Source organism: Trichechus manatus, unplaced genomic scaffold, assembly GCF_000243295.1.
Source record: "Trichechus manatus latirostris isolate Lorelei unplaced genomic scaffold, TriManLat1.0 scaffold00008, whole genome shotgun sequence".
Classification (NCBI taxonomy): domain Eukaryota; kingdom Metazoa; phylum Chordata; class Mammalia; order Sirenia; family Trichechidae; genus Trichechus; species Trichechus manatus.
The window spans coordinates 19,214,777-19,234,121 of NW_004443944.1; the positions used below are offsets into that span (position 1 = coordinate 19,214,777).

Sequence of the window (19,345 nt, forward strand, 5' to 3'; positions counted from 1 at the left end):
TTAGCAGACAAACATGAAGTAATCTCTTCAGATGGGACTGGTTCTGCTGGCAGCTTCCTGATCATCTGCCCATATGTCCCCATCCCAAGTCTCAGGATCCCATCTCTTCCCAGTCAATGCCCTTACCTTAACTTCAGACACCTCTTGAGGTTTGCAATTGAGCTGGCGCTGTAATTCAGCCACTCTTAGAGTAAGACTGTAGGTTTGGTTTTCAGCAATTTCAGCTCTGTTACTACAAGAAATAAGGCTTTCTTTCGAAGCACAAGTGCCTTGAGGTCATTTATGCGGCACTTGATCCTTGACTCTGAAGCCCTGAGCCCATCTCTTTCCTTCATCAGTTTGTCTAGTGAAAGTAGGACAAGCCAACCAGCTTCCTTACACTTCTCATTCTGACAAAGCTGTAGAGAGATATCACACATGTGTTCATGCTGAGCCTCACCTTTCACCAATACCTGATCTACTGGTGGTGATACTTTGCGTATTTGTATCACCACCTCGCTCTGTGGACTAGTAGTGACCTCTTTACTGCTGGAAGCAGAGTCATCAACATCTTTAAGACTAACCGGACTTGAGAACCAATTTAGAAAACTCATCCTTACAATTTTGTTGCTCTAGAACCACTCCCGGTACCAAATGTCTTAGGCTGGGTTCTCTAGAGAAACAAAACCAGTAAAGTGTATAAATATATATAGAGAGAGAGATTATATCAAGGAAACAGCTCATGTGATTATAGAGGCTAGAACGTCCCAAGTCCGTGGATCAGGGTAGAGGCCTCTCCCAAGTCACACAGCTATAGAAGCTGGCAAGCCCAAGATCAGCAGGTCAAAGAGCAGGGCTCCCGCTCACAGGCTATGCAGATCGACGAATCCCAGGTTCGGCAGATAAGCTGACAGCTCAAGTCCCAAGAACGGGAGATGAGATGACGGGAAGCAGCCGCAGGATCCAGAGAGAGCAAAAAGCCAGAACGTCTGCTTATATACAGATGCAGGCCACACCCCCAAGGAGACTCCCTTTCATTTGATTGGCTATTCACAGTATATTCAATCATGGGAGTGATTACATTAAAACACTGAGAATCATGGTCCAGCCAAGTTGACACACAATCTTAACCATCACACACACACGCATACACACTACTGCTTGATAAAGTAGCTTCATGTACATCAAATCATAAAACCTCGGTTCTGACTGGCTTCTGGCCAGGGTTTCTCTCCTCTGGCTGCACATCAGAATCACTGGGGATCTTTGAAGAATACAGATTGCAAGGCCTTGTATCTGAGCTACTGAATCAGAATCTCTAGGAGTGGAGACCAGGAACTCTATTTTTAAAAAGGTCCGTGGGTGAGGAATTATCCAGACTGTGGGTTCTCACTGGAGAAGTTATGGACACTTTTGAGATTTTGGGGAATACTTTGGGCTTTCCCTCCAGAAATACACACACACACAAACACACACACATTCTCATACACAGTTGTCCAAACACACTCGTCATATAACTTGTAGAGGGTTCCCAAATTCCCCAAACCCATCCATGGGTCCCTGGCAAAGAAACTTTGATTCCAAACAACTTCCTTATTGTACAGAATACCAGGGCACTCAGAGAGGTTAAGGAACTTGCCCTGGATCACGCAGCAGTTAGTAGGTCTGGAACCCAGGGTCCTGACACCTAGCCGGAGCTTGTTCCATGGCACCACATCACTTCCTGCACTTCTTGGTCTCAGCCATCTCTGAGGCAGGAGTGGGGGGGAGGCGGTATGGCAATCCTCACTGTGCACAGGAGGAGTGGAGGCCGACCAGTACAGTAGCCACAGTGGCTATTTAAATGCTAATTAAATTTAAAATTTGGGTCCTCTGGTCGAGCTAGGCACATTCAAGTGCTTAATATCAACACATGGTTAGCAGCTGTCCTGTTGGATAGTGCAGAAAACAGAACATTCTCATCATTGCAGAAAGTTCTGTTGGGGTCTCTGGATGGTGCAGATGGTTAATGGGCTCAGCTGCTAACCGAAAGGTTGGATGTTCGAGTCTACCCAGAGGCACCTCAGAAGAAAGGCCTGTTGATCTACTTCCAAAAAATCAGCTGTTGAAAACCTGATGGAGCACAGTTCTACTCTGACACACATGGGGTTGCCATGAGTCAGAATCGACTCGATAGCAACTGGGTTATTGTGGCTTAGCATAGTGTTGACAAAGTGGCTTTTCTAAGGGCAGATGAGGGGTGGGGCTGGGCTGGGACCCCACCTTTTACTCTTCTTCCATTTCTGGCCCTGCCCCTGGGGGCTTCTGCTGGCTGAAAGCCTCCCCACCCCAGCCCCTCCTAAACTGGGTGTCTTCGGCCTCTGTGAGTGGCCTTGCCTTGGCAGATGCTGCTGTTCCGACCGCCTCCTAGGGAGACTTTCAGGTGGGCGAGAAGAGAGAAGAGGAGGCGGACAGGCGGAAAGGAGAGGAGAAGGAAGGGAATGAGTGTTTTCTTTAACCTGAGAAACCTGGCACAGACAGCAAAATGCAGAGGAAGATATTCCAGGCACCTGGGTGGCAGCGGATCCCTGAGGACAGCCGTGAGTCTCAGGGTGTGGTACCAGGGATGAATCTTGGGCCAGGGGTCAGGACTAGAGGTTCCTAGTCTTGGCTCTGCCCGCTGACCTCCTGGGTGGACTTGGGCATGTCCTTTGGCAAGCTTCAGGGAGGCCAGTAAACCTCTTACAGGAAGGTTGAAAGGACCAGGTTATGGGGAGGGCAGTGTGGCTCAGTGGCATCAGCAGGGGAGTCAAACCATATTCCCAGTTTACAGAAGAGGAGAGGAGGCTCAGTGGTAACGATTCTTGTCCAGGTCCTTCCCTACCATGGGAGCAGCATAGGCCGAGGATGTGAGGAAGAAAAGAGATCATGCCTACACATGGCAGCTGCTTGGATGTGGATCTTGTTAGCTTATTTATTTATTTTTATTGTACTTTAGATGAAGGTTTACAGAGCAAACTAGTTTCTCATTAAACAATTAATACACATACTGTTTCGTGACATTGGTTGCCAACCCCACAACATGTCACCACTCTCCCCTTCTCAACCTTGGGTTCCCCATTACCAGCTTTCCTGTCCTCTCCTGCCTTCTCGTCTTTGCCCCTGGGATCTTGTTATCTTTTGCTGCCATGTGGTTTAAGTTCCCCCAGGGTCTTTAATTACATTACAGAGAAGTTTAAAGCCAGGACTCGAGTCAGGAAACTGTAGTTGTGCCACATTTCTGCTGCTTAGTAGCTGTGTGACTTTGGGGAAGTTAATTCACCTCTCTGAGCCCAGTTTCTGCATCTGTAGAAAGGGGATGATAATAGTACAGAACACTCATAGGGTTGTTGTGAGAATTAAATGAGCCAATATATGTAAAAGCACTTAGAACAGTGTCCACACATCGCAAACCCTCTAATTATTAGCTATTATTGTTGTTGTTTGTTGTTGATTAAGCCACTGTTAGTTGGGTACTTTGCTGCTTATGGCCTAATGGATACAATGAGCCACCTTCAATGCAATTGTGTCTGTAAAGTGCTTAGCACAGAGTAAGCTCTGAATACATGTTGGCTGTGATGAGTATGATTATTAGAAGGTTCAGAGTGGATGTTTGAGCATAAGTGTGGAAGGGTCAGGTACATTGGCGGGTGGCTAGCCAACAGAGGGGAGAGTCTGGCCCTCCTGAGAGGGGCTAAGTCTTGATGGAGCCCAGCCAGGTGCTGCCACTCCACCCAACACCTGGGTGAGGAAGGGGCGGGCGGGGGACATTGAGCTGTGGTCAGCCTCCCTTTCCTGTTCTGGAGGTATTTTGGGCAATGGTTGGCCCAGCTGCCAGGCCCTGAAACAGGAAGGGGTGTGACCCTCCTCCCTCTCTCCCCTCCTCTTGGGCTTCTGCCAGCCCAGCTGAGGCTACAGGGAGCCAGGCTTGCTTGAGAAGCCCAGGCTGCAGGAGCTGAAGCTGCTGGAGCTGCCTGACCGTGGAGGGCATCACTGGGCATACGTGCTCCTGCAGGTGGATTTTCTTGTCTGCAAATGTTGATTAAGCACCTACAATGTGCCAGCCAATTGGGCTGGGCACTCAGAGACCCTCCTGTCTCAAGCGTCCACTCTAGGGCAGTGCACTGACCAAGCAATTAGCCTTCCACCCTCCCCAGTCTCCTCCATCACGCAGAATCCAGCACCTTGGCATCCTCTCCGTAAACCTGCGACCTCTCAAAGCTGGCTGTCAGCACCCCTCCTGCTCCTTCCCCTTACCTCTTGTTGTCTGAAGTGTCTGGGTCATCAGCATCCAGGTCCCTGGTCAGTCACTGTGCCCACAGCCCTGGGAAGCAGAGTGTGAAGCCCCAGTAGGGGCACTGCCCCAGGCTCAGGGTCATGTTCCTGCCACGGCTGTTTCCCTAATCACCAAGGACTCAGCAGGCTGGGATGGATGGCCTGGGCACCCTCCTCTTCACCACCTCTGCCATTTGGCAGTCATTGTGCCTGGTGAACAGAACCAGGGCAGGATATGGCTATGGGCCAGGAGACGAGAGGATTTGTTGTTTTGTTTTGTAAGCACTAGTTTTTGTTAAGCATTCATGCCACACTCTGTTCTGAGAAGTTTATCTCATTTGACACAACAGCACTGAGGGCTATTCTAATGTTATTTATTCCTGTGTTTCCAAAAAGGAAACTGAGGCCCCAAGAGGTGCTGAATGTATCTCCACAACTAGTGAGTGGTGGAGTCAAGATTCAAATCCCTAAAGATGGGCGGCAGATCCCTGTGCTCTGCTGTGGGCAAGGCTGAGATCCCCTCAGGACACTTAGAGACATATAGCATAGTGGTTAAGAATATAAACTCTGGAGCCAGACTCCCAGGGTTCAAATCCTGGGTCTGCCACCAACTAGCAGAGTGATCTTGGTTGGGCTACTTAACATTTCTCTGCCTCAGTTTCCACTTCTGTAAAATGGATTTAATATTAAGTACCTAGGAGTCCCTGGGTGGCACAAACAGTTAAGCATTCGACTACTAGCTGAAAGGTTGGCAGTTCAGATCCACTCAAAGGGGCTTCAGGAGACAGGCATGGCGATCTGCTTCTGAAAGGTCACAGCCTTGAAAACCCTGTGGAGCAGTTCCACTCTGCACACACGGGGTCAATATGAGTTAGAATGGACTTAACAATAACAACAAGAACAACTTTATCACAGAGTTGTTAAAAGGATTAAATAACGTAATATTGATAAAGTGCTTAGCACTATCAGTGCCTGGCTCATGACAAAATAAAAAAATCACCCAGTACTGTTAAGTTGATTCTGACTTATAGAGACCCTATAGGACAGAGTAGAACTGCCCCATAGGGTTTCCAAGGCTGTAATCTTTACAGAAGCAGACTGCCACATCTTTCTCCTGCAGAGGGGCTGGTGGGTTCAAACCACCAACCTTTCGGTTTGCAGACGAATGCTTTAACCACTGTGCCACCAGGGCTCCTGCTCAAGTGTTTGATAAATAAATGAAATCCCTGGCTTCATGCCCGTGAGCCATACTCTCGGGGAGAGGGCAGGCTCAGAAACGTCTTGAGTGCTTGAGAAGCAGGAGTCAGGGTGGCTGGTGCACTGTATCCAGCATATGGTCAGTTCTGCTAGGACGCTTGTTTTGAAAACATGAATTTGCTCCAACACGATTGAAATCTTAGGGAACAATCTGAGTATGCCATGAATTTTGCACTTGCTCGTGTGCAATTTCATCCACGGGACACACTAGGTGAATGCAGAAAACGGCACTCACAGAGGAATACAGAAAACACACACCCCTCAAACATCTACCTCTTCTCTGAGTTCACCTGTGTTATCAGCCACACCCATCCACACCTCGTGGTATAGCTTTCCGTCCGATTTTGACATCCCTGCTTCCACCACTTCACCGTAACTCACAGGCTGCAGCTCTTCCGACCCCCACTCCCACAAGCAAACTGTCAGTCTTTTTCAAGGTAAAAGTGCCATATTTAATATTTATGTGTTTCTTAACCAGTTAATGTGTGTAAAAATGTGCTACCATTTTTACTAGGTTCCTGTCTTTTTTTTTCTTTTAATGTGTCGCCGACAACGTTCCTGAGTATTGTGCCCCTAACCCCATTTCCCCCATAAAATCTGTTGCTGTTGAGTCGATTCTGACTCATAGCAACCCTATAGGACAGAGTAGAGCAGCCCCATAGGGTTTCCAAGGAGCAGCTGGTGGATTCAAACTGCTGACCTTTTGGTTAGCAGCTGAGCTCTTCTTACCCACTGTACCACCTGGGCTCAAGCTCTGTGATTTTTATTGTGGGATTTTTCGTAGCAAGGTCATCTTTAGGAACACATATCTTACATTATAGCAGAACTGGCTGTATTGTAGGCTCAGCAGGTCTGTGGGGAGGTGGATGGATGGATGGGCATGTGAGGGGGTGGTTAATTGATAGAGCCCATAAATCACTAAAACCTTTCAGAGCCACATAATCCACGTCACCAAGAGGACTGCGCAGCCTTTTAATTTCTGGATGCAACTGAGCAGGTGGTCTATCTGGAAAACAGAATGGAGTCAAACCCCCAAATAACCCAATTACTTCTTTAACCACCGGGAACACAGAAAATCCAGGGGCAAACCAAGCTCAAAGGTTAATAAAAGATAAATGGGTTTCAGCTCCACAAACAAAACTAACAGGATTTGCAATGCAGGAAATCTCATTGCACCATTAACACAAAATAAAAGGCCAGCAGAACACGGGTTGTAATCCTGTTTCAGGCCTCTGCCTCCCCCTGGGAGGACTGGCTGCTGCAGCCCCCACTTCCAGTGGCCTGGACTTGGTCTCAGGCATCCACATGCTGCGCATCCTAACAGGTCTGGAATCAGAAATGTCATGAAAAACACCAAGAAGAAGGAGAGGAGCATCTCCCAGGCCAGGAAGCGGGGCCCAGGAGGCTGTGGTATTTCATTCATTCATTCATTCACTCAGCAGATACTTGCGTGCCAGGCCCTGTGTTAAGCTCCTTGCCTGTGTTACCTCACTGATTCTTACCCAACAACTTGACAAAGTCACTACTGTATTCCCATTTTATACATGAGGAAACTGCAGCTCAGAGAAGTTAAACTTGCCCTAGGTTGCACAGCACTGGAATCCAGGGTATGTATTATGCCAAAGTCCAGTCTTTATCACTACACTTTATTGCCTCCTTTTCCCAGTCTGGGACCCGCTGAAGGGTATACAGTAGCAAACATTTATTGAGAGCCTACTGCATACGAGGCATACTGCTAAGCACTGGATCTAAGCAATAGCATATATGTGGCATTTATAATCCTGCAAGCTCTTTCTTACCCTTTCTTAATGGATCCTGTGAGCAGAGATTTTCAAAATATTTAACACTGGCACAGTACAGGCACCGGCCAGTTAATCCTGTCTGTGAGGTAGGTGTGAGCTCCAGTTTACAGAACAGAAAACTGAGTGCAGAGAGGGGTCACACAGCAAGCAGCCGGCCAGGGAAGAGCAGACCAGATCTGACTTTGTATCCTCTGCCTGTTTTCCTGCCCTGGGACCACCCCCAGGAGGGTGGGGTCTCCCACATGTTTGGACCTGCCTTAGTCTTCATTCCTCCAGCCCCAGCCGTGGGGGATGTGATAACCGGTTCAGCGCTTCTGGGGCATCAACCTGGTTCCTTGGCAGCCTGTGAGGCACCCTGGGATGGGAAATCTGGCAGCCGCCCAGATATTATAAACAATTACTGCTAATTACCATGCCTGCCGGTTCCCCATTATCTGCCGCAATTCCACCAGGAACCGAGGAACAGACAATGACGATGTTGGAGGAAACTTTCAGTTTTAGGCTGCAGAAGGCCTCGCTCAGGACTGCGAGCTGAGCCTCTTCAGAGCCTTGGAATCCACGAGGCACCACCGCTTTTTAGGCTTTTGGAGCCCAGATCCCCTGGTGGCCAGTGGGGTGGGGTAGAAAGAAGAGACCTGGGGCGTGGAGGAAAGGTCTTGTCGCCAGCAGTGAGGGAGCCTAGGCCTTAGCTGTTAATTAAACATCTTTGGGGTTGCAAGAGTGGGGGGCACCCATTTCAATCCCAGATATGTAACTTTTTCTGTACTTTTTTTAAATAACAGTTTTTGCATAATCGTTAAGATAATAAACTCGGAAAAGTCTGGCTCCATGGGGTCAAATACTTCTCTGCCACTCTCTTGGTTTGGGTTCTTCCAGAAGCAGACCCTGACAAGGACTCAAGTGAAAGTTAATTATCTCAGGAATCACCAGTACTGGAATGGGGGATGCGACTGGGAAGGGAGCTAGAAAAGGGGGCGCTATCAAGCCTGTTGGCCCTGTGGACCACTGGAGCCCAGCCCTGCTGGGGAGCTCAAGGAGACTGTGCCGGACATACGTCTGAGCACATGTGAGTTACCCCAACTCAGGATAACACTTTGTCATTGGTGGGGGGCTTCTCCTGGGGGGACTAACCCTCAGGGTGAACGTGTGCTCGGAGTCAGAAAACAAGTCTTCAGACCGAGTTGCGGGGCTAGAGTGGCAGCCTCAGTGTGTAGAGAGTGCAGAGGGGAGGGTGGGGCCACACCCTGGTTATGTGATTGGGCAAGTTACTTAACCATGGGTGGGGCCACAAGCTGGCTGTGTGATTGGGTAAATTACTTAATCGTGGGTGGGGCCACACGCTGGCTATGTGATCGGGCAAGTTACTTAACTGTGGGTGGGGCCACACGATGGCTATGAGATTCGGCAAGTTATTCGACCTCTCCAGTGAGTCTATAAAACGGGACTGTCTTAGTTATCTAGTGCCGCTATAATAGAAATCCCTCAAGTGGATGTCTTTAATAAACAGAAATTTGTTTTCTCACAGTTTAGGAGGCCTTTTTTGCCCTAAGCGAAGAGAATCAAGTCTAAACCCTCTCTCTTCCACCATTTAGGACCCTTACCAGCCAGCCCCAGCCTCATTTTCTCTCCCCTGCTCACATGTACCTGCTCTAGCCTCTAGGGATTCACTGCAACTGCTCATACCACCCCAAGCGTTTGCTGGTGTGTACTCTGGTTGTATGCCTGCCTTCCTTTTCCCTTGTCTGCTGGATCTGTGTCTCCTTTGGCCCCCAGTTCAAAGCCGTCCATTCTGGACCACTGTGGCCACCAGTGATCCCTCCTTTCTGGCTGACCCTGGGCTCTCACCAGGGGCATATTATCCAATAGGCAAGGTAAGCATGGTGCTTAACTTGCTTACCAGACCATCTGTAGTGAACAATTTCACATTTGTTCAACATATCAAAGATTCTGCTTCTAGGTATGGCTGACATCTGTCTCTCTCCCAACCCTACAGCACCTTCCTACAGAATCCAAGCCTGTTTTCAAATTTATAGTCCCTGACAGGGGCAGATAACTCAGTAAGCAACGTAAGCACAGGCTTACTTGTGCTTCCTTACTAATCTGTAGTGAACAATTTCTCATGGGTGAAAAAGAGCAAAGATGTGGTGACACCCGTGTGAAATTGTTCAGTACTGATGACCAAAAGGCAGTCATTCAAACAGAACAAGGGGATACTGCGTGGTTTAAAGTCAGGAAAGGTGCGCGTCAGGGTTGTATCCTTTCACCATACCTATTCGATCGTATGCTGAGCAAATAATCCAAGAAGCTGGACTTTACGAAGAACACGGCATCAGAATTGGAGGAAGACTTGTTAACAATCTGTGATATGCAGATGTCACAACCTTGCTTGCTGAAAGTGAAGAGGACTTGAAGCACTTACTGATGAAGATCAAAGACCACAGCCTTCAGTATGGATTGCACTTCAGCATAAAGAAAACAAAAATCCTCACAACTGGACCAATAAGCAACATCATGATAAACAGAGAAAAGATTGAAGTTGTCAAGGATTTCATTTTACTTGGATCCACAATCAACACCCAGAGAAACAACAATCAAGAAATCGAATGACTTATTGCATTGGGCAAATCTGCTGCAAAAGACCTCTTTAAAGTGTTGAAAAGCAAAGATGTCACTTTGAGGACTAAGCTGCACCTGACCCAAGCCATGATATTTTTAATCACCTCATATGCATGTGAAAGTTGAACAATGAATAAGGAAGACCAAAGAAGAATTGATGCTTTGAATAGTGGTGTTGGTGAAGAATATTGAATATACAATGGACTACCAGAAGAAAGAACAAATCTGTCTTGGAAGAAGTACAGCCAGAATGTTCCTTAGAAGCAAGGATGGTGAGTCTTTGTCTCATGTACTTTGGACATGTTATCAGTAGGCATCAGTCCCTGGACAAGTACATCATACTAGGTAAAGTAGAGGGTCAGCGAAAAAGAGGAAGACCCCCAACAAGACGGATTGACACAGTAGTTACAACAGTGGGCTCAAGCATAACGATGATTGTGAGGATGGCGCAGGACAGTGTTTTGTCCTCTTGTACGTAGGGTCGCTATGAGTCGGAACTGACTTGATGGCACCTAACAACAACAACTGATGATCTGGTAAGCACCGTGCTTACCTTGCTTATTGCATAATCCACCCCTAGCTCTCACCACCTGTCTTAGTTATCTAGTACTGCTCTAACAGAAATACCACAAGTGGATAGCTTCAACAAACAGAAGTTTATTCACTCACAGTCTAGTAGGCCACAAGTCCAAACGCATCAACTCCAGGGGAAGGCTCCCCTCCTTCGTCAGCTCTGGAGGAAGGTCCCCATCAAGTCTTCCCCTGGTCTGGGAGCATCTCAGTGCAGGAACCTCAGGTCTAAAGGACACACTCTGCTCCCAGCACTGCTTTCTTGGTGCTATGAGGTCCCCAACTCTCTGTTTGCTTCCCTTTCCTTTTATCTCTTCTAAGATAAAAGGTGGTGCAGGCCACACCCTGGGGAAACTCCCCTTACATTGGATCAGGGATGTGACTTTAGTAAGGGTGTTACAATCCCACCCTAATCTTCTTTAACATAAAACTACAATCAAAAAATAGAGGACAGCCACACCATACAGGGAATCATGGCCCAGCCAAAATGGTACAATGTGTTTTGGAGGACATAATTCAATCCATGACACCACCTACCGTGGATAGGTTGGAGGACTGGCTGTACCTCATTATGTTGTTGCCTTTAGTTGTTTCTTTTGGAGCAACACGTTTACCCAGCAAAGTGGTAAGTTCTTTGTGTACAGGGTCTCCTCTTGTCTCTCCCGGCAGCTTGCTTCGAATTATATACCTAGCGGTGCACAAAAACAAAAACTTGAACCGGGCAGTAGCCTGGTGTGGCAACTCCATGTATGTTCAGAGTCGAGTCGCGCTCCATAGATTTTTTTTTTTTTTTCATTTTATTTTTGGTGAAAATACACATAGCAAAACCTGCTCCCATTCTACAATTTCTAAAGATAATGATCAGTGACCCTGGTTACATTCTTCATATTGTGTCAGTGTTCTTGTTTTTGCTTCCATTTATTTAATCTCCCTGCCCCCAACCTTCTCATCTATGCTTTAAAATAGGTGTTGACTCTTTGGTCTTATATGTGTTGTTGTGTGCCTTCGGGTCTATTCTGACTCATAGCGACACTACAGGACAGTAAAGTAGAACTGTCCTAGAGGGTTTCCAAGGCTGTAATGTTTATGGAAGCAGACGGCCACATCGTTCTCCCGAGGAATGGCTGGTGGATTTGAGCCAACAACCTTTCAGTTAGCAGCAGAGCACTTAACCACTGAGCCACCAAGATTCCTTTGGTCATACATATATATATTTAAACACAGTACTCAAGGGTGACAATCTTTATTCTTTGGGCTAAACTGTTACTTAATTTAAAGGTGACTTCAGGGTATAGTTTCACTTCAAGGTTTGAAAGCAACTCAGAGCCATAGGGTTTTCAATGGTTGATTTTTTGGAAGTAGATCATCAGGCATTTCTTCCAAGGTGCCTGTGGGGTAGCAGCTGAGCGCGTTAGCTGTTTGTACCACCCAGGGACTCCATATTATTATATAAATGCATGTAATTTTAGTTATGCAGGCAGTTTCCAGGTTATGAATGAGAGCCGTTCCAGACTGTGCCTTTAAGTCGAATTTGTTGGTAATTTGTAAGTCGGAACAGGTGCCTATGGTTCTTATTTAGCCTTACTTTAGTGCAAGAAAAGGCTCGAAGTCTCTTCAATGATTTAAAAGGGGCAATTGCAGCCGGTGAAGGTGTTTGTGATGAAGAATTTGTTTCGAGTAGGCACTACTTCAGTCGTTTCAAAGTGAGGACAGATTTACATAACGTTAAAGGGCAAGGTGAAGTTGTCCCTAAGTCTGATGTTAGTAACCTGGGAACTTACTGTATATAAAATATATAACAAGTATGATTATTATTGAAGCCCTGGTTGCACAGTGGTTAAGAACTCAGCTGCTAACCAGAAGGTCGGCAGTTTGAATCCACCAGCTGCTCCTTGGAAACCCTATGGGGCAGTTCTACTCTGTCCTATAGGTCGCTATGGGTCAGAATCGACTTGACGGCAACAGGTTTTTCGGTTTATTATTATTATTGACTTATATAACTAATAAAAGATGAAATGACTTGCTTTGGGCAGAGCTTGGTCCAGGAGCTCCCATGGTGCCATCAGAACTTGGTCTATAACTAGTTTGATGACTGCCAGATGCTCCAGCCCTATGTCCCAGGTTCACAGCTGCTGGAAAAGAGAACTTCTCACTCCCCACAATTCAAACAGAGCTTCCAGGCCAGATTCCTGGGGCTGAATTGGGGCACACACCCTCTGAGCCAATCACTGGCCCAAGGGAGGGAGTACTCTGATTGGCTAGGCAGTGGGGCTGGGTCTGCTCCTCACCATGGGAAGCACACACAGTGAGAGTAGGGAAGGGGCTCCCCAAAGGAAAGTTGAGGTCTTGTTACCAAAGGATGGGGTGTGGATTTGGGCAGCCAAGCAGCAGCCACAAATGCACACCTTTGAGTCCAATGGCCACTGGCCCAACGCATCTCAAACTTTCACGTGCAAACAAATCATCTGGGGGTCATGTTAAAATAGAGAGTCTGACTCAGCCGACTTTGAGTCCTTGGACCACATTTTGAGTATCAAGGCACTAAACCACATGAGCCAGGCACTTGACAAACCTTGTTGTTGGGTGTCGTTGAGTTGATTTTCGACTCATAGTGACCCCATGTGACGGAGTAGAACTGCCCCATAGAGCTTTCTAGGCTGTAATGTTTATGGGATCTTTCTCCCACAGAGCCACTGGGTGGGTTCGAAATACCAGCCTTTCCATTTGCAGCTGAGCGCTTAACCGTTGCACCACCAGGGCTCCTGTGACAAACATTGTCTCCTGCAGTTCTTTTTAATATAATTTTATTTATTATGTGGTTGTTGTCGAGAATATACACAGCAAAACATTCATCAATTCAACAGTTTCTACTGACTCAACAGTGACATTGCATTCTTCACACTGTGTAACCATTCTCATCCTCCTTTTCTGAGTTGTTCCCCCCCACATTAACATAAATTCACTGCCCCCTAATGTTCCTACCTAATCTTTCGAGTTGTTGTTGTCAGTTTGATCCCATATAGATAGTTCTTAAAAGAGCGTAATGCTTAAGGCAGACATTTTTTTACTAGTTAAGCTAAACTATTATTTGATTTTAAGAAGACTTCAGGGGATATTTTTGGTTTAAAATTTAAAGATTATCTCAGGGCAATAGTGTCAGGGGTTCATCCAACCTTCATGGCTCCAGAAAGTCTGGAGTCCATGAGAATTTTAAATTCTGTTCTACATTTTCCCCCTTTTGATCAGAATTCTGATCAAAATGTTCAATAATGGTAGCCAGAGACCATCCAGTTCTTTTGGTCTCATGGCAAAGGAGGCAGTTGTTCATGGAGGCAATTAGCCACACATTCCATATCCTCCTCCTATTCCTGACTCTCCTTCTTCCTCTGTTGTTCCCGGTGAATAGAGACCAATTGTTATGCCTTAGATGGCCACTTTTAAGACCCCAGGCACTACGCATCGAACTAGGATGTAGAACAGAGGCACTAAACATGTTCTTAGGCCGATTAACTGGGATGTCCCATGAAACCATGACCTTAAACCTCCAAACGAAGGAACCAAATCCCATGAGGTTTTTGGCTGTACATAAGCAGCCTCAGCAGCTGCTCGCTCTTTTTTTTGGTGGGGTGGGTCATTGTTATAAATATGTTTGTCACGCAACTTTTGCCAATTCAACTTTTTACAAGTGTACAACTTATTTACAGCAAGTACAATAACTGGCCATGCAACCCTCTCCATAATCAATGTGATATTTCCATCAGCGCTAATTCCCTCCCCCCACTTTTCTCCTCCTTCCCACCTCTGGTAACCACTAATAAACTTTGTTCTCTGTACATACGTCTTTTCTTGTCTTTTTGTATAAATGAAAATCAAACAACCAAACCTATTGCCGTTGAGTCAATTCTGACTCATAGTGACCCCATAGGACAGAGTAGAACTGCCCCATAGGGTTTCTAAGGAGTGCCTGGTGGATTTGAACTGCCAGCCTTTTGGTTAGCAGCCGTAGCTCTTAACCACTACACTTATATAAATGAGGTCATATAATATTTGTCCTGTTGTGATTGACTTATTTCACTCGGTATAACGTCTTCCAGCTCCATCCATATAGTAGCATGTATCAAGACTTCATCTCTCCTACTGAGTAGTGTTCCATTGTACGTATGTACCACATTTTGTTTATCCATTCGTCTGTTGACAGGCATTTAGGTTGTTTTCCACCTTTGGCTATTGCGAATAGTGCTGCAGTGAGCACTGGTGTACAAGTCTCTGTTTGAGTCTCTGCTTTCAAGTCTTTTGAGTACACACCAAGAGTGGAATTGCTGGGTCATATGGTAGTTCTATTTTTAGTTTTTTGAGGAACCGCCACAATTTTTTCCACAATGGCTGTACCATTTTGCATTCCCACCAACAATGGGAAAGGGTTCCAATTTCCCTACATCCTCCCCAACATTTGTTGTGTTTTCTGTTTGTTTGTTTTTGTTTTTTATCTTAGCCATCCTACCACCATCCTCTCATTGCCATGGAGTCGATTCCAACTCATAGCAACCCTATGAGTAGCCATCCTAGCGGGAGTGAAATGGTATCTCATTGTGGTTTCAATTTACATCTCTCTGATGGTTAATGATGCTGAGCATCTTTTCATGTGTTTGGTGGCCATTTGAATGTCCATTTTTTGGTGAAATGTCTATTCAAGTCTTCTGCATCTCCTGCAGTTCTTACAACCACCCTGAGAGGTGTTGTTGTTAGGTGCGGTCAAGTTGGTTCTGACTCATAGCAGCCCTGTGTACAACAGAACAAACAAAATACTGCCCAGTCCTGTGCCATCCTTACAATTGTTGCTATGTTTGAGCCCATTGTTACAGCCATTGTGTCGATCCATCTCATTGAGGGTCTTCCTCTATTTTGCTGCCCCTTGACTTTACCAAGGATGATGTCCTCCAGGGACTGGTCCCTCCTGATAATAGGTCCAAAGTTTATAAGATGAAGTCTCACCAGCCTCAATTCTAAGGAGAATTTTGGCTGTACTTCTCACTCTTAGTGACTATCATATCCATTTCATGAAGGTGGAACCTAAGGCTTAGCAAGGACAGATAGGGGAATGATACAGGACACAAAAGCTAAGCCCTGGAGTTTTGGAGCAGGAGCTGAAATTTTAGGTGGTTAAGACTAGGGAGAGTTAGGACACCAGTCTGCTGAGGCTCGGTGGTGCCTGTGGACTGCAAATGGGGGGAATAAGGGATGTTCTAGAGCCGACTGCCTGAGGTGCCAGAGTTCTCTGTCTGGCTCCTGGGGACGTTTGATTTATCTCCTCTTTTCTTCTTGCAGCCTTAACTATGGGGGAGTCTGCCTGGCATCGGACGCCCAGTTCAGCGACTTTCTGGGCAGCATGGGGCCAGCGCAGTTTGTGGGTCGCCAGACCCTGGCCACCACACCAATGGGTGAGTGTCCCAAGGCCTGTTTGCAGCCAGAGGACGTGGCCCGCACCTGCCAAGCCCTCAGCAGGGCCTGGCACTTGGTGTGGGATTTGGTTCTGGGTTTGTTTGGGGCTGGGAGCAGGGGAAGAGGGTTTCTTCTCTAAGCAGAGGAGGAGCTGAGTCCTTACTGAGCTTCTAGATCATTTCCCAGTCTTATCTCTTGCAGGAGATGTGGAGATTGGTTTGCAGGAGCGGAATGGTCAGCTCGAAGTGGACATCATCCAGGCTCGTGGCCTGACGGCCAAGCCAGGCTCAAAGACACTGCCAGGTGTGGGAGCTGCCCACCCCTCTGCAAGGCAGGGGTGGAGGTCTGGACAGAAGATCCAGAGGGGTGCCTGGGCTCTGGAAGGGAGAAAATGGGCCCAAGTATGTAGGACCCGGCTACCCCTACCCTGGTGACTTCCATGGAACTGGTGGTTTAGGGCTCATTCTGGGACGCTATTGCGGTTGTTGACCTGGTCATTCTCCCCCACTGGACTGAACTGGAGGGCAGGGACCATCTTTCCTGTTTGTCATTATGTCCCAGTGCCTAGTAGGATGCTTGGCACATAGTAGGAGCTCAGCAAGCATCAGTTGAGTGAGTGAGTCAACAGATGAAAGTGTAGCCAGGGAAGGGGTGGGTGAATCAGGGGCTAACAGGTAATTATAGGAGTGGGCAAAGGGAGTGGGGGAGGGAGTGGGGACCACCAGAGGAGGTGGAGTAGGTCCCACCCATCCACTTGACCCTGTTGCCTCCTCTCCAGGCCCCATGCGGGCACTTCAGTCCCCAGCAGTGGGTAGGTGGCCTTTCTCTACTACCCCCTTTGCCCTCACTATGAGGGGCCAGAGCCAGCACTGACCCCCCACTGGCCTCTGTCCCCAGCGGCCTACATCAAGGCCTACCTGCTAGAGAATGGTGTCTGCATTGCCAAGAAGAAGACCAAAGTCGCTCGCAAGTCGCTGGACCCGCTGTATAACCAGGTGCTGCTGTTTCCTGAGAGCCCCCAGGGCAAAGTCCTGCAGGTGAGGGGCACTGGGATGCAGCACCAGAGTGAGGGGTGGGGAGAGATCTCTTGAGGGCCTTCCCTGATGGACGTAGAGCACTGTTGGTGATCTGAATGCCACAGCCTTCTGTGTAGCTTTGAACATGGTCCTCTCTGAGCCTCAGTTTCTTCATCTGTAAAATGAGGATGACAATAGTTTTTACCTGGTAATGTTACTGTGACAGTGAAATGTGTTCTTTGTGCAAGAAAAGCGTTTGCAAGGTTGGTCTGTAGTCAATGCTGTACAAGTGGCTACCAAAATTATTATTGTTGTTATTAATCTCTGAAGGCCAGGGGCATGACCTGGAGCACAGTGATAACAGTCTGAGGGGCTGTTGAGGATGTCTGGCTCCTGGCCATTAAAAAAAAAAAAAAACAAACCCATTGCCTTTGCATTGATTCCAACACATAGCGACCCTGTAGGACAGAATACAACTGCCCCATAGGGTTTCCAGGGAGCAGCTGATGGATTCAGACTGCCAACCTTTTGGTTAGCAGCCGAAGTCTTAACTGCTGTGTCACCAGGGCTTCTCCTAGCCATTAGGTGGGTCCTATTAATGGTGCTCCAATTAATGTCAGAACAGGACAGACCCCACCACAAGTAAGATTGGAATGCCACTGACGATGAATCCACCATGCCCCCAAAGTGGGGCTTCTCATGAGCTGCCTCAGGAGCACTGAAGGCTTATTCGTTGAGTGAGCAAGTGATTTAACTTTTTTGAGCTTCAGTTTACACATCTGTGAAATGGGATAATGCTTCCTCCTGTGCAGAATTGTTGGGAAGATTGAATCTAAGGCTGGTTTACTTTAGCACAGTCCCTGGAACACAGTAAACAATAATGTTGGCTCACATCATTTTAACATCACCCTGGACACTGGAGGAGCAGCTTGCAGCTCATAGTGAGCTTTCACATCCACACTCTCCTCTGATCCTCACCTGTGACGTACGTTGAATGGGTATCATCCCAGATTTACCAACAAGGACACTGAAGCTCAGTGAGGTTAACTGACTTGCCCAGGACAACACAGCCAGTAAGTGACAGAGCTGGGGTACGAGCCTACGTGTGTCTGTCTCCAGAGTCTGTGCTTTAAACTCCAGGCTCTCCTAAGTGAATGAACTGGCCCTACCTTCATAGAAGGGGATGGAGTAAGAAGCTGGGGCGCAAGACAGCAAATGAGGGTCCCACAGGCACAGAACCCACCCAACTGGCACCTAGAAGAGAGGGTGGTGGCCAAGAAATGGGAAGGGTCTGGTTGGAAAAAGGATACAAGCTGGTATCATACACAGTACCAGCCACTTTTTGAAACTTTGTGTCATGTTTGGGGGTTTCTGAGGGTCTGGAATCAGAGGCTCCTGGAACAAGAAGTCAGGAGACTCCTGATATAGGACCAACCTTCAAGGTCTGGGTTCAAAAACTGGCAGTGTGGAGGATGGATGGAGAGGCAAGACTGGAGGTAGGAAGTCAGTCATCCAGGCCAGCAGTAATGGGGACACCGGAGACAGGAAAATATGGATGGACTTGAGCAAATTTTTTTATCATACTTTTTTTTCTGTTTTAATTATTTTTTGTTGTTCAGAATATACACAGCAGAACATACACCAATTCAACAATTTCTGCATGTATGCTGGTTACATTCTTTGAGTTGTACAGTCATTCTCTCCCTCCTTTTCTGAGTTTTTCCTCCTCCATTAACATAAACTCACTGCCTCCTAAGTTTCCTACCTACATTTTTGAGTTGCTGCTGTCAGTCTGATCCCATGAAGATAGTTCTTTAAAAGAGCACAATGCTCAAGGCAGACGTTCTTTACTAATTAAGCTGAACTGTGGTTTGGTTTACCTGTGTTTTATTGACTATGAAAAGGCATTTGACTATGTGGATCATAACAAATTATGGATAACATTGTGTAGAATGGGAATTACAGAACATTTAATTGTGCTCATGAGGAACCTGTACTTGGACCAAGAGGCGATTATTCGAACAGAACGAGGGAATACTGCATGGTTTAAAATCAGCAAAGCTGTGTGTCAGGGTTGTGTCCTTTCACCGTACTTATTCAGTCTTAGAAGCTAGGCTATATGAAGAACATGGTATCAGGATTGGAGGAAGGCTCATTAACAACCTGCAATGTGCAGATGATACAACCTTGCTTGCTGAAAGTGAAGAGGACTTGAAGCACTTACTGATGAAGATCAAAGACTATAGCCTTCAGTATGGATTACATCTCAACATTAAAAAAAAAAAAAGATCCTCACAACTGGACCAATAAACAACATCATGATAAATGGAGAAAAGATTGAAGTTGTCAAGGATTTCATTTTACTTGGATCCA

The 19,345-nt window shown here is 46.8% G+C and overlaps 1 protein-coding gene across 2 annotated transcripts in view; it reads left to right on the plus strand.

Annotated features, from left to right (window-relative positions):
* Positions 1-19,345, plus strand: part of RIMS4 (regulating synaptic membrane exocytosis 4) — a 68,110-nt gene that overhangs the window by 47,220 nt on the left and 1,545 nt on the right. For both annotated transcript variants that reach the window (XM_004370315.1, XM_012559329.1), the window contains exons 3-5: positions 15,843-15,955; positions 16,158-16,259; positions 16,854-16,993. In XM_004370315.1, coding sequence (XP_004370372.1) covers positions 15,843-15,955; positions 16,158-16,259; positions 16,854-16,993 — 355 coding nt within the window. The remainder of the gene's footprint in view (positions 1-15,842; positions 15,956-16,157; positions 16,260-16,853; positions 16,994-19,345) is intronic.